This window comes from Muntiacus reevesi, chromosome X (genome assembly GCF_963930625.1).
Source record: "Muntiacus reevesi chromosome X, mMunRee1.1, whole genome shotgun sequence".
Classification (NCBI taxonomy): domain Eukaryota; kingdom Metazoa; phylum Chordata; class Mammalia; order Artiodactyla; family Cervidae; genus Muntiacus; species Muntiacus reevesi.
The window spans coordinates 48,219,836-48,236,378 of NC_089271.1; the positions used below are offsets into that span (position 1 = coordinate 48,219,836).

At 38.5% G+C, this 16,543-nt stretch overlaps 1 protein-coding gene across 3 annotated transcripts in view; it reads right to left on the bottom strand.

Moving 5' to 3' along the window:
* Positions 1–16,543, bottom strand: part of KLF8 (KLF transcription factor 8) — a 283,891-nt gene that overhangs the window by 78,136 nt on the left and 189,212 nt on the right. For all 3 annotated transcript variants that reach the window (XM_065915790.1, XM_065915791.1, XM_065915788.1), the window contains exon 2: positions 170–734. In XM_065915790.1, coding sequence (XP_065771862.1) covers positions 170–734 — 565 coding nt within the window. The remainder of the gene's footprint in view (positions 1–169; positions 735–16,543) is intronic.

The following is a 16,543-nucleotide window of genomic DNA, read 5'->3' on the forward strand; positions in this document are numbered from 1 at the left end:
CATTGTACATTTGTAAGCATCAAAGAAACATGATGAAAACACTATTTATGAAAAATTGCTCTTAAAGCTGTGTGCAAGAGTAATTGGAAAATAAATAGGAGATACAATATTCAAAAAGGGAATAGATGGAGGTAGGTAAGTCTCAGCAAAGGGGCACACTGTTGCTCACCTGATCCAACATTTTTGCCATCTCCTCCAATTAATGGGACTGTAATGGCTGCAGGGTTCCCATCTGCAGGCAAAGTAGTATACACCATGGGCAGCGACTGCACCACCACCGGGATGGCTTTCAGGCTACCCATCTTGTTTGGCAGATTGACTGAGGGGATGGTGTGAATCACATGTAAGATCTGATGGCCACCAGTGCCCTGAGATGAGGCCAGGATAGAGCCTGGAGTCAGAACAGTACGGATGCTTGCTGAACTGCCTGTGTCTGATGTTGAAGTGGACACTACAAGAGTCTGGGAAGCAGGCTGTGGCTTGGGAGGACGTATTGGAGATTGCAGCATACTGGCAGGCTGGAGAGGAGCCTTTGGCTTGTGAAAGGAGAGGTCAACTGGTTCCACCTGGGGCAGGTTGAAATCATTAGCCAGAAGTTCTTCTGGGGGCTCAATCTTGATGTCATTTAACAATGCTGGGTTCTTCATGGGGTTGGCATCCAGGAGTGGTGGAGATGTCATATTATCTCTGTCTGCTCTCTTAAGGGAATCTCTAATTTGAACAGGGCCAGTGACCTAAAATAAATACACAAACAAATGAGAGGTACAAAGTGTTAGTACCCTGAAGAAGAGACATGTAAGCAATGAAAGAAAGAAATCTCTATTATCTTGTTATGGGCAGAATATACAGGGAATTGAGAAAAATGAAGCAAGAGAAAAAAGTAAAAGAGGAGGAAAGAGGAGGGAAACTTTATTGAGTACCAGCACTAGGCACAGTATAAGGCAGCTATATTATTTCATTTAATCTTTACAGTAATTCTGCAAGATTAATTAGAATCAACACATCTGAGTATCTACTATAAGTACTGTTTTAAGCCCTTTGAGGGCACAAATGAATAAGGTATAGCCATGAAGTACATACTAACATACCAACTATAATGATAGAATAATATGAAAAACTTAAAAGTCATACCATAATAAGTGATGCAGCCCACATACAAGCACATACAAGCAAGGCATTTTAGAAAAAGAAAAGGGAATGATTCATTTTATCTAGAAGATTCGGGAAGGTTTCAAAGAGGAAGTGATATTTTAGATGGATCTTAGAGAATTAATAGAAGTTCTGTTGGCAGAGAAATGGTAAGAAAGAGATTTACGTCTACAGACATATAACAATAGATAATATGCTTAGCGAATAATGATGCAGTACAGTCAATTGTATCATGTACAAAATCTAACTGTGTAACTATTAAATTCGAAAATAATAATTAAGGGACTTCCCTGGCAGTCCAGTGGTTAAGACTCCATGCTTTCAATGTAGGGTGTATGGGTTCAATCCCTGGTCAGGGAACTGAGATCCTGCATGCCATGTGGCATGGCTTTAAAAAAAATACTAATTAAATGATCACTTTATGCATGCCTGTATGCTAACTTACTTTAGTCATGTCCAAGTTTTTCTGACCCTATGGACTGTAGCCCACTAGACTCCTCTGTCCATGAGGATTCTCCAGGCAAGAATTTGGAATGGGTTGCCGTGCCCTCCTCCAGGGGATCTTCCTGACTCAATGATCGAATCCACAGCTCTCATGCCTCCTGCATTTGCAGGTGGGTTCTTTACCACTAGTGCCACCTGGGAAGCTCCATTGCTTTATAAGTAATATGTAAAATAACATTAAACCTCAAACTAATTACAGTTTTTCTAAGAGTTCCATTAATTCAAAGGTCAAAGATATGCTCAATTAAAAAATGGGTAGAAGACTTGAATAGACATTTTTCAAAGAAGAGATACAGACGGCCAATAATCACATGAAAAGATATTCAACATTTCTAATTATTAGAGAAATGCAAATAAAAACAAGCTATCACCTCACATCTGTCAGAATGAATAACATCAAAAAGTCTACAAATAAAAAATGTTGGAGAGGATGTGGATAAAAGGGAAAACTTTTACATTGTTGATGGGAACATAAATTGGTACAACCACTATGGAAAACAGTATGGCGATTCCTCAAAAAATTAACAATAGAATTATCATATGATCTAGCAATTCCACTCCTGGGTATATATCTAGAAAAAGCAATAAAAAGAAAACACTGACTTGAAGAGATATGTGTGCACCAAAGTTCACAGCAGAACTACTTGTAACAGCAAAAATATGGAAGTAACCCAAGTGTCCACCAATAGACAAATAGATAAAGAAGATGTGGTACACACACACACACACACACACACACACACACACACACACACACAACGGAAGAGTATTCAGTCATAAAGAATGAAATTCTGTCATTTTCAGCAACTTGGAGGGTCCTAGAGTGAAATAAGTGCAAAAGGATACTGCATGAGGGAGACTTTCAAGATGGTGGAGAAATAAGATGGGGAGATTGCCTTCACCCCCCGCAAGTACCTCAAAAATTCATCTGCGTGTGGAACAACTCCTACAGAACACCTGCTGAAAGCTGGCAGAACCCAGACTTAAAAGGCAAGCCAATCTCCAAGGAATGAAGTAGTGCAAAACATAAAGATAAAAAAGAGACAAAGGACTTCGGGATGGGGATCTGTGCCTTTGGGAGGGAGTTATGAAGGAGCAAAAGTTTCTGCACACCTGGAAATACCTTTATGGGTGGGATTGAGGGGGACTTTACAACCTCAGAGAGGAACATAGCAACAGGTGCTCAGAAGGCAAAATGGAAAAAATTCACCATGGAGATCGTTGCTGAACAGCATTTCCCAGCCAAGAAGCTGCTTACACACCCACACCTTCAGAGAGTGAGGGCTAGGTGCTGAGGTTCAGGCTTCTGGGGTTGGACCCCAGGGAGAGGACGGGGGTTGACTGCCATGAAGATACTCTGAGGGGGCTAGTATGACACAGCTGAGGGAGTCCGGGGAAAAGCCTGGGCCTCACAGAGAGGCAAGAGGTCATTGCTGCAAGAATATTCTAACACCTACATTTGTGACAGGACCCTGCATTTGTGAATTCATTAGGGGGATGAGCTGGCTGCGGTCTGAGAATCCAAAGGTAGAAGAGCTGGCACAAGTATCAGAGGTGGAAGACGGAGGCCACTACAGTCTTGACCTCAGGCTCAAACTGGGGTCAAGCTATGAGCAGGCACGGGTCACTGCCCACATCTTCCTGGAGACTTGAGCTGCTTGGCTCTGCTGAGGGACCCACAATGCAAGGCCAACTCCTCTGGGGAAGTACATGATCTACCTCAGACTATGGTGATATCCTTCAGGTCTTGGCCACAGCAGGCACTGTCCACACACCCCAACTGTGTCTGCTATACCCCTTCCTCTCCCCAGCCCAACTAAGGAAGTAAGCCCTAATAAGCTTCTACTTTCACCCCTTGTGTCTGGGCAGAGAACAGACACCAGAGGACAGCCTACAAGCATAGGCGGGCCTAAAACAAAGGCAAAGTACCAGGGGCCACTCGGGCAAAGGAGAGAAGGGGAAATTGCTCCGGTAGTCACATGTACAGCAGATTAAATCTCCCAATTTGCCCGAGACTGTGGCCTTTAGGGGCTTCCCTTGTGCTCAGCAATAAAGAATCTGTCTGCAACGCAGGAGCCACAGATTTAATCCCTGGGTTGGAAGATTCCCCCGAAGGAGGGCATGGTAAACCACTCCAGTATTCTTACCTGGAGAATCCCATGGACACAGGAGCCTGGAGGGCTTCAGTCCACAGGGTCACAAAGAGTTGGATACGACTAAAGCAACTTAGAACACACGCTTGTGGGCTTTAGAGGCAACTGTGGATTTCGGGAACAAGTAAAACCTTTAATAGGGCAAGATCTGAGTCTGAGCTGACCCCACATTGACCACCACAGGTCCAGAGACCTTTCTAGAAATATCGGGAGGATTTTCTGAGTAGGCAAATTGACTGGAGCACACTGTGTAGAGAAGAAAACAGAGGAAACATGAGGACATTTTTCTTACTACCACTTTCCATATGTTTTTGTCTTTTTTCTCTCTTTCTTATTGTTCTAATGTTGTTTTTTTCTATATTATTCACTTTATTTTATTTTTTTATAACCTAGTATTTTCTTTTTCAAAAACATCCAATTTTTAAATAAATTCACATTACTTTTTTTCTATTTGTGCAGTACTTTTAAGTTATATTGCAGTTTTCCATGCTTTTTATTTTGTATATTTGCTAGTCTAGTTTTTAGTATTCATTTTCATTCAGACATTTGTTTATTGGCTTGATTGCTCTCTTCTTTTTTGATCATTTTTATCCTTTTCCCCCCTTTTTCCTCATTCACTTCTCCTTGTATGTATTTGAATTTCTTTGGGTGTTCTTGGCTGTTGAGTGTTGCTTTGCGCATAAGACTTGGGGTTTTGTCTTCTATGCTGTGTGGCCTATAATGTCTTGGTGCTAAAGTAAGCAGTCAACTCTGAACCACTGAGAAGGGAAAACTTAAGTCCAGAACTTTAGACCACCAGGAAATCTTGATCCCATGAAACATTAACGGGTGAGAGCTCTCCCCAAAGCCTCTGTCTCAAAACTAAGATCAAGTCCCACTCAAAAGCCAACAAGCTCCAGTACCAGATGCCTCACATCAAACTTTTAGCAAAACAGAAACACAAACCTGCTTATTAGCAGAAAAGCTACCCAAAGTCACACCAAGCCAATAGCCACCCCAAAACACACTACTGGACATAGCACTGCCCTTCAGAGAGGCAAGATCCAGCTACATCCACCAGAATACAGTACAAGTCCCTCCAACTAGGAAACCTTCACAAGGCACTAGTCCAATCCAACCCAAAGGGGGCAGACTCCAATAAGAGAAAGTAAGACTTTCTACCCTGAAGAAAGAAGACCCCAACACAGTAAACTGAAAAACATGAAAGACAGAGAAACATGCAGCAGATGAATAAACATGGTAAAAAGCCACATTACCAAACAAATGAAGAGGAAATAGGCAGTCTACTTGGAAAATAATTCAGAGTAATGACAGTAAAGATGATGTGAAATGTTAGAAATAAAATGGAGGCACAGATAAACATACTGGAGGCATAGATTTAGAAGATAAAAAGAAATGTTTAACAAGGACCTAGAAAAATTAAAGAATAGATAATCAGCAATGAACAACAGAACTCATGCTTGCATGCTAGGTCACTTCAGTCATGTCTGAAATTTTTGTGACCCTATGGACTGTAGCCTGCCAGGCTCCATCTGCTCATGGGATTCTCCAGGCAGAAATACTGGAGTTGGTTGTCATGCCCTCCTCCAGGAGATCTTCCTGATGCAGGGATCAAACCCATGTATCTTACATCTCCTGCATTGGCAAGCGGGTTCTTTACCACTAGTGTCACCTGGGAAGCTCGAATAACACAGTAACTGAGATTAAAAATACACTAGAGGGAGCTAATAGCAGAAAAACTGAGGCAGAAGAACAGATAAGTGAGCTGGAAGATACAAGGGTGGAAATAGCTGAAACAGAGCATAATAAAGAAAAAATAATAAAAAGAAATAGATACAGTCTCAGAGACCTCTGGGACAACATTAAGTGAACCAACATTTGGATTACAGAAGTCTCAGAAGAAGCTGACAAAAAGAAAGTGTATGAGAAAATATTTGAGGAGATTATAGTCAAAAGCATCCCTAACATGGGAGAAGAAATAGCCACCCAAGTCCAGTAACCCAAGAGAGGCCCATACAGGATAAACCCAGGAGAAATACACCAAGACACATATTAACCAAGCCAACAAAAATTAAACACAGAGAACAAATATTAAAAGCAGCAAGGGAAAACCAACAAATAACACACAAGGTGATCCCTATAAGACTAACAGCTGATCTTTCAACAGAAACTCTGCAGGCGAGAAGGGAGTAGCAGGATATACTTTAAGTGATGAAAATAAAAAATCCACAACCAAGATTACTCTATGAAACAAGGACCTCATCCAGATTTGAAGGATAAATCAAAAGCATTACAGACATGTAAAAGTTAAGAGAATTCAGCACCACCAAAACAGCATTGCAACAAATGCTAAACGAATGGCTCTAGATAGGAAACAAAAGAAAAAGTAAAGGCCTATGAAAACAAACCCAAAACAATAAAGTAAATGGTAATGAGATCATATTGGCTTCCCTGATAGCTCACTTGGTAAAGAATCCTCCTGCAATGCAGGAGATCCTGGTTTTATTCCTGGGCTGGGAAGCTCTGCTGGAGAAGGGATAAGCTACCGACTCCAGTATTCTTGGACTTCCCTTGTGGCTCAGCTAGTAAAGAATCTGTCTGTAGTGTGGGAGACCTGGGTTTGATCCCTGGGGTGGGAAGATCTCCTAGAGAAGGGAAAGGCTACCCACTCCAGCACTCTGGTCTGGAGAAGTCCATGGACTGTATAGTACATGGGGTCGCAAAGAGTTGGACATGACTAAGTGACTTTCATTTCACTTCCAATGAGATCATATATATCTATAATTAACTTAAATGTAAATGGACTAAATGCTCTAACCAAAAGACCCAGAGTGACTGAATGGATACAGAAACAAGACCTCTACATATGCTGTCTACAAGAGACCGATCTCAGAACTGGGGACACATACAGACTGAAAGTGAGAGGCCAGAAAAAGTTATTCCTTGCAAATAGAAATTAAAAAAAAAAATGGAAGTAGCAATAATCAGATAAAATAGACTTTAAAACAAAGGCTGCTACAAGAGACAACGAAGGACACTACATAATGATCAATCAAAGAAGAAGATAAAACAATAATATAACAATTATGAATATATATGCACCCAAGATAAGAACACCTCAATACATAAGGCAAAAGATAACAACTATTAAAGGGGAAATAGACAGTAACACAATGATAGCGGTTGACTTTAGTACCCCACACACCAATGGACAGATCGTCCAGACAGAAAATTAATAAGGAATACAAGCTTTAATGGTACATTAGACATGTTGGACCTAATTGATATCTACAGAGCATTTCATCCAAAAACATTAGATTTTACCTTTTCTTCAAGTGCACATGGAACATTCTCCAGGATAGATCATATACTGGGTCACAAATTAAGCCTTGGTGAATTTTTTTTTAATTGAAGTCACTTTAAGCATTCTTTCTGATCACAATGCTACATTATATATCAACTATAGGAAAAACAAACACATGGAAACTAGACAACATGCTTCTGAATAAACACATAACTGAAGATAGCGAAAAGAAAATCAAAACAAGCCTAGAAACAAATGACAATGAAAACACAACAATCTCAAACCTATGGGATTCAGTAAAAGCAGTGCTAAGAGGAAGTTCATAGCAATGCAAGCCTACCTCATGAAACAAGAGACATCAAATAAACAACCTAACTTTACACTTAAAGAAACTAGAATAAGGACAAAAAAATCCCAGATTTAGTAAAACAAAATAAATCATAAACATCGGAGCAGAAATAAATGAAAAAGGCTTGAATAAGACTATTGCGATAATTATTTTCTCCCAATCTGAGGGCTGTCTTTTCACCTTACTTATAGTTTCCTTTGTAGTGCAGAAGCTTTTAAGTTTCATTAGGTCCCATTTGTTTAGTTTTGCTATAAGCTAAAAGTTGTTTCTTTGAGAAGATAAAGAAAGGGACAAACTATTATCCAGATTCATCAAGGAGAAAGGGGATAAGACTCAAATCAATAAAATTAGAAATGAAAAAGGAGAAGTTACAACAGACAACACAGAACTACAAAGGATCATAAGAGACTACTATGAACAAATATATGTCAATAAAATTGACAACTTGGAAGAAATGAACAATTCTTAAAAAAGTTTACCTTCCAAAACTGAACCAGGAAGAAACAGAACATATGAACAAACCAATAACAAGCACAGAAATTCAAACTGTAATCAAAAATCTTCCAACAAACAAAAATCCAGGACCAAAGGGCTTCACAGGTGAATTCTACCAAAAATTTAGAGAAGAGCTAACATCTATCCTACTCAAACTCTTCCAGAATTGCACTGGAGGAAAACTCCCAAATTCACTCTATGAGGCCACCATCACCCTGATACCAAAACCAGACAAAGATGCCACAAAAAAAGAAAATAACAGATCAATATCACTAATGAAGACAGATGCAAAAGTCCACAACAAAATTCAAGCAAACAGAATCCAACAACACATAAAAAAGATCATGATCAAGTAGACTTTATCCCAGAGATGCAAGGATTCTTCAGTATATGAAAATCAAACAATGTGATACACCATATTAACAAATTGAAATACAAAAACCATATGATCATTTCAAAAGATGCAGGGAAACTTTCAACAACACTCAACATGCATTTATGATAAAATAAAAAAAATACTCTCCAGAAAGTAGGCATAGAAGGAACATACCTCAACATGATAAAAGCCATATACCACAAACCCACAGCAAACATCCTCAATCATGAAAAACTGAAAGCATTTCCACAAGACAAGGGTGCCTACTCTCATCACTATAATTCAACATAGTTTTGGAAGTCCTAGCTACAGCAGTGGGAGAAGAAAAATAAAAGGAATCCATATCGGAAAAGAAGAAGTAAAACTGTTTGCAAATGATAGGATTCTGTCCATTAAAAAATTCTAAAAAGGCCACCAAAAAATTACTAGAGCTTGTCAATGAACATAGTAAAGTCACAGGATAAAAAGCTACTACACAGAAATCCCTTGCATTCCTATACACTGACAATGAAAGATCAGGAAGAGAAAAGAAAGCAATCCTATTCATCACTGCAATGAAAAGAATAAAATGCTTAGGAATAAATTTGCCTGAAGATCTGTATGGAGAAAACTATAAGACACTGATGAAAGAAATCAAAAATGATACAAACAGAGAGATATACAATGTTCTTGGATTGGAAGAATCAATAGAGTGAAAATGATTATACTACCCAAAGCAATCTGCAGATTAAACACAATCCCTATCAAACTACCAACAGTCTTTTTCATAGAACTAGAAGAAGTAATTTCACAATTTGTATAGAAACTCACTAGACCCTGAATAGTCAAAGCAATCTTCAGAAAGAAGAATGGAATTGGAGGAATCAACCTTCCTGACTTCAGACTATACTGCAAAGCTACAGTCATCAAGATAGTATGATCTGACTCACAAAGATAAATACAGATCAGTGGAATAAAATAGAAAGCTCAGAGAGAAATCCATGCACCTCTGACACCTTATCTTTGACAAAGGAAGCAAAAATATACAATGAAGAAAAGACAATTCTTTCAACAAGTGGTGATGGGAAAACTGGTCAACTATGTGCAAAAGAGTGAAAATAGAACACTTTCTAACACCATACACATACCATACACCTCAAAATGCATTGAAGACCTAAACATAGGACCAGAAACTATAAAAATCTTAGAAAACATAGGCAGAATGCTCTGTGACATAAATCACAGCAAGATCCTCTATGACCAACTTCCTAGAGTAATGGAAATAAAAACAAAAAAGCAAATGGGACTTAATTAAAATTAAAAGCTTTTGCACAGCAAATGAAATAATAAACAAAGGGGAAAGACAACCCTCAGGATGGGAGAAAATAATAGCAAGTGAAACAACTGACAAAGGATTAATCTCTAAAATATACAAGCAGCCCATGCAGCTCAATACCAGAAAAACAAACAACCCAATCAAAAAGTGGGCAAAAAAACTAAAACAGACATTTCTCCAAGGAAGACATACAGATGGCTAATAAACACATGAAAAGATGCTCAGCATCACTCTTTATAAGAGAAAGGCAAGTCAAAAGTAAAATGAGGCATCACCTCACACATGCCAGAATGGCCATCATAAAAAAATCTATAAACAACAAATGCTGGAAAAGTTGTGAAGAAAAGCGTACCCTCTTGCCCTGTTTGTGGGAAAATAAATTGATACAACCACTATGGAGAACATTATGAAGTTTAAAGACTAGGAATAAAACTACCATATGACCCAGAAACCTCACTATTGGGCATATACCCTTAGAAAACCATAACTGAAAAATACACAGGTATCCTAATGTTCATAGTAGCCATATTTACAATAGCCAGGATATGGAAACAACCTACATGTCCAACAACAGATAAATGGATAAAGAAGTTGTGGTACATATATACAATGGAATATTACTCAGCCATAAAAAGGAACACATTTGAGTCAGTTCTAACGAGGTGGATGAACCTAGAGTCTATTATATAGAGTGACTGCTGCTGCTGCTGTTAAGTCCCTTCAGTCATGTTTGACTCTGTGCGACCCCATAGATAGCAACCCACCAGGCTCCTCTGTCCCTGGGATTCTCCAGGCAATAATACTGGAGTGGGTTGCCATTTCCTTCTCCAATGCATGCATGCATGCTAAGTCACTTCAGTCGGGTCCGACTCTTTGTGACCTTATGGACAGCAGCCCACCAGGCTCCTTTGTCCATGGGATTCTCTAGGCAAAAATACTGGAGAAGGTTGCCATTTCCTTCTCCCATATAGAGTGAAGCAAGTCAGAAAAAGAAAAACAAATATTGCATTAATGCATATATATGGAATTTTGAAAGACGGTTTTGAGAAACCTATTTGCATTGTAGCAATGGAGATGCAGACATAAAGAACAGACTTGTGGACACAGTGGGAGAAGAAGAGGGTGGGAGAAATTGAGAAAGAAGCATGGAAACATATGCATTACCATATGTAAAATAGATAGCCAGTGGGAATTTGCTGTTATGAGGCAGGAAGCTCAAACCCAGTGCTCTGAGACAACGTAGAGAGGTGGGATGGGTTGGGAGATGGGAGGGAGGTTCATGAGGGAGGTAGGACATATGCATACCTATGGCTGATTCATGCTGATATATGGCAGAAATCAATAAAATATTGTAACATATTTATCCTCCAATTAAATTTAATTTAAAAAGGAAAGATACTGTATGATATGACATATATAGAATCTTAAAAAAATTATAGGGAAATCTCTTGTGGTCAAATGGTTAGGATTTGGTGGTTTCAATGTGAGTTCAATCCCTGATTGGGGAACTAGGTCCTGCAAGTCATGTGGCACAGCCAACTAATAATAATAATAATAATAATAATAATACAGGCAAATGTTTATGCAAACCAGAAAGTGATTCACAGATATAGGAAAAAAAGGGGAGCTACCAAAGTTGGGTAGACAAACTAGGGGTAAGGGATTAAGAGACACAAGCTACTATGTATAAAATAGTTAAGCAAAAAGAATATATTGTACAGTACAGGAAATTATAGCTATTATCTTATAATAACTTCTAATGGAGTAAAATATGTAAGAACACTGAATCACTATGCTTTACACCTGAAATATATAATATTGTAAATCAATTATACTTCCAAAAATAAAATCAAGGATATTGTGCACTGTGTAGTGCCATTGCCAGGCAACACCTGGACCCTGAAGAATGCTTTGGAGATGGTAGTGCTACTTAGCCAGTAACCAGTCAACACTCCATTCTCCATCAGGATTATATTTGAGTTATGGGAGTTTTGAACTATTAGAGATGTTCAAGAACGCATTCCTTACACAAAATAAAACTATTCTTTATTTTTGGACTACAAGGGAAAGTGCAGTTCAAGGAAAGCCTAACTGAAATAACAGGTAATTGTTTTGAGGAGGGGAGTGACATGGGCAGAACTATTTCTGTGATATTTAGCTCCTTAATGAAAGATAGATTGAAGAAGGAATAAGACAGGATTCAAAGAGATCAAAAAGGGAGTATAAGGAAAAATTTTGGTAAGGCGTTTATGATACAATTGGATATATTTGAATATTGACTAGATACTGGATGATATTAAAGAATTATTGTTAATTTTTAAATGCTTGATAAGGATATTATAGTTATGATATTTTAAAATTTAGATGAGAGAGAACGTGGGCCTAAACGCAGAGAATGATGAGGGGCAAGAGGCAGTGTTCTCTTACTCTGATTTCCTTTAAAATACTATCAGAACATGATGAGCATGAATAAAGGCACCAAGAATTAGCCACATTTTTACCTATAGTATTTAGCCAGACAGCCATCTATGGTCTCCTTCTGTTATACTATATTTTTCATTTCTCGATTTACAAACCCTCATCCCAACTCAGGCTTTGTTTGTGGTCCACGTATTGCTTCAATCTGCTCCTCTAAGACATGTCTTCTGTAATTTGTCCCACTGTTTGACATGCTGCTAATGTAATCCATCCCTCATGAGTGGATTCACTTCACCTAGGTAAGGTAAGCAGTAGAATCCTGTTGGTGGGGAGGGGGAGGATATGGAGAAGTAGTCAAAAATGGCTCTGCTAAACTTTAAAATTCCTTGTTCTCTGAGTCCCTCAAATCGACTTAAGTTCCTATTTTTCCCATATGCCCCACTTGTCCCTTCACCTGACTAGCCCCCTTACCAGATTAAAAAGGCAGAATCACAGGAATCTCTGAGATAACAGAGGTTCAATAATACTGAAAAAAGAGTTACAACAGAAAGCATACAAAGAGGTTAGACTGGAAATTCCCTGGTGGTACAGTGTGTAGGACTTGTCACTTTCACTATCAGAACCCAGGTTCAATTCCTAGTTGGAAAACTAAGATTCTGCAAGCCATATTGTTCAGTTGCTAAGTTGTGTCCAACTCTTTGCAACCCCATGAACTGCAGCACACCAGGCTTCCCTGTCCTTCATTATCTCCTGGAAATTGCTCAAAGTCATGTCCTCTAAGTCAGTGATGCCATTCAAACATCTCATCCTCTGTCGCCTCCTGCTCCTCCTGCCCTCAATCTTTCCCAACATCAAGGTCTTGTCCAATGAGTCAGCTCTTTGCATCACGTGGCCAAAGTATTGGCACTTCAGCTTCAGCATCAGCCCTTTCATTGTATATTCAGGGTTTATTTCCTTCAGGATTGATGGTTTGAGCTCCCTGCTGTTCAAGGCATTCACAAGAGTCATCCCCAGCACCACAATTTGAAAGCATCAATTCTTTGGCATTTAGCCTTCTTTATACTTCAACTCTCACATCTGTACATGACTACTGGAAAAACCACAGCTTTGACAGTATGGACTTTTGTTGGCAAAGTGATGTCTCTACTTTTTAATACAATGTCTAGCTTTGTCATAGCTTTCCTTCCAAGGAGCAAATGACTTTTAATTTCCTGGTTGCAGTCACTGTCCACAGTGATTTTGGAGCATAAGAAAAATTCTGCATTTTCCCTTTCTCTTTGCCATGAAGTGATGGGAACAGATGCCATAATCCTAGGTTTTTCAATGTTGAGTTTTAGCAAGCCATGGGGCATGACCAAAAAAGAAAAGGTTAAGTATAACATAGTTTTCTAGAAGTATATAGATTGTGGGTATAGATATAGAAATAAACAGCCTAACAATATACATTAAGGGAAGATCAAGTTAACTTTTCAGGGACTGTCTGGATTCTATCTTTTAGGTCCTGAAACCTAATGAAACTGAAGTTCTGAATGTTAAATATAAAATAGAGACTACTTTGACAACGTACTATCTTTTGCTAAATAAAGGCTATCTTCTAGACTTTGAGTGTTGCCCAGGATAATGCTATGAATTCAAGGCCTTATGCTTGGCTAGTATTCAATCCACAGTTTTTCACTATATTGTCAAGCACATTATTCAGGAAGATCCAAAATGGAAAGTGACTGATGAAAGCATAGAGCTTGAAGAACATATAGGCTAATATTATTGTCTTGATGAGAGAAGATTTTACAAGGTCCTGTTTCAGCAAACTATCATGAGTTGTCCTCCTGTAAACCAAGTATGCCCAGAGGTTTAACAATTCTTAACAAAAACCCTGTACATAATAGGGCTTCATGTATTCTTCTTTTGCCATCACCACAAGACTTTAAAAGAAATGTTGGAAAGCTAGTTTGGCTTGTATTGGTATGTGTCTGCTTTCTTTTTAAATTTTTACAATGTTATGTTGGTTTCTGCCATACAACAATATGAATCAGCAGCCATGATTATGCATATATCCCCTCCTTCCTGAGTGTCTCTCCTCTTCCCCGATCCCATCCCTCCTGCTCATCACAGAATGCCAGACTGGGCCCCTTGTGCTACATAACACTTCTCACTAGCTATTTATCTTACACAAGATAGTATATATATGTTCATGCTACTTTCTCCATTCATCCCACTTTCTCCCTCCCTGACTGTGTGCACAAATTCATTCTCTACATCTGCATCTCCATTCCTTCCCTGCAAATAGGTTCACCAATATAATTTTTCTAGATTCTGCACATATGTGTTAATATACAATACTTGTTTTCTCTTACAGATTAACTTCACTCTGAATGACAGGCTCACTAGAACTGACTCAAATCCATCCATTTTTATGGTTGAGTAATATTCCATTGCATATATGTACCACAACTTCTTTATCCATTCATCTGTTGATGGACATCTAAGTTGCTTCCATGACCTGGATATTGTTAACAGTGCTGCTATGAACACTGGGGTACATGTGTCTCTTTCAATTCTGGTTTTCTCAGGGTATATGCCAAGTAGTGGGTTTGTTGGGTCATGTGGTAATTCTATTCCTAGTTTTTTAAGGAATCTCCATACTGTTCTCCATAATGTCTGAATAAGTTTACATTCCCACCAATGTGTAGGATGGTTCCCTTTATTCCAGCCCCTCTCCAGCATTTATTGTTTATAGATTTTTTGATGATGGCCTTTTGACTGGTGTAAGGTGAAACGTCACTGTAGCTTTGATTTGCATTTCTCTAATAATGAATGATGCTGAGCATATTTTCATGTGTTTATTGACCATCTGGATTGTTTTGTTTTAATAATAACTTCCTCAAAGTATATCATCACATATTTTCTTCTATACATATCTTTTTCAAGTGTACCTGTTAAGCTTAAGTGACTCCAACCCGTAGCAATGATTCTCTGGCTTGTGAATACTGTATTCTGCATTATAATTTCTTAAGAAAATAGACTGTGCTTGAAAGCAGCTCTCAAGGTTTACCTTACTGCTTCTTGCTTTACGACCTGAAAACTTAATAGGATAAGCATTCCATATCTACATATTACAATAGCGAATGCTTTTTGTATGCACTGAGAATTCTTTTAATATAGTCAAAATAATTTTAATAAGAATTTCAATACAAAGTCTGAATTCTTTCATATTTTGAATATAGCTATCATATGGTTAAAAAAAAACACAACTATCTGCCAGATCTTCTCCTTATACACAGCATACTATACTTAAAGGTTCTGAGAAAGATTTAATATAAGAAGTAAATTTGTTTTCAGTCTCAGATTTTCAGATATTTTTAAGACTTATCACTAAGATGATTCCCCATTCTACTTTTCACTGAATACAATGACCACAGTTTTGAAAGCTCATCTGAGAATTGATCTAAAGTTGTGTTGTCAGATTTTTCCCTTTAAATCACCTCTTTTCATCTTCAGTATTGTGTGATGACCAAGTTTTAAGTATTCTGTAGTCAGTATCATATGAGGGAAGTGGTTTCCCTCATAGCTCAGTCGGTAAAGAATCTGCCTGCAAAGCAGGAGACCCGGGTTCGATTTCTGGGTTTGGAAGATCCCCTGGAGAAGGAAATGGTAATCCACTCCAGTATTCCTGCTTAGAAAATCCCATGGATAGAGGAGCCTGTTGGTCTATAGTCCATGGGGTCTCAAGAGTCGGACATGACTTAGCGACTAAACCACCACCACCAGTCAGTATCACTTTTCAAAGAGAGAAAATACTTTACCCATTCATGATTTTAAAACTTCAAGCTGCAGCTTTCTAATATTTCTGAGTATATGAAAAAGACTGTGTGTGTGTATGCTCAGTCATTTCAGTCATGTCTGACTGCAACTGCATGGACTTCAGCACGCCAGGCTCCGCTATCCATGTGATTATCCCAACAAGAATACTGGAGTGGATTGCCATTTCCTACTCCAGGGGATCTTCCTGACCCAAGGATCAAACCTGCATCTCCTGCATTGGCAGGCAGATTCTTTATCATTTGAGCCACTTGTGAAGCCCAGTGAAGAAAGTTAGGTATGAAAAAAAGTACAGACACTTCAGGGTAATTTTCAGAGAAGTTTTAATTTTCACAGTCCTTTCCCTCAAATGTTTAGAATTGTAATCAGGCTTTAAGCCAATCTGAGTCAATAAAAAAGAGTTATTTATTGATATAGCACCAAAGAGGATGGATAAAGACACCTAGCAATTCTAAAAAGAAACTCAGAAAAAGGTGGTCCATTTCACAAATATTTAAGCTCTTGAGCATTTGATGAGGATAGACAGGCCTTGGGAAGTGGAGGGTCAGACAAATCAATTGCTTAAGACATCTCTGAGTTACAGTTTGTAAGTGGGAAGGCATGGCTAAAAAGAAAATGAAAGAATAAAAATACTCCAGGCAACACAGCAGGTGGAAAGGAG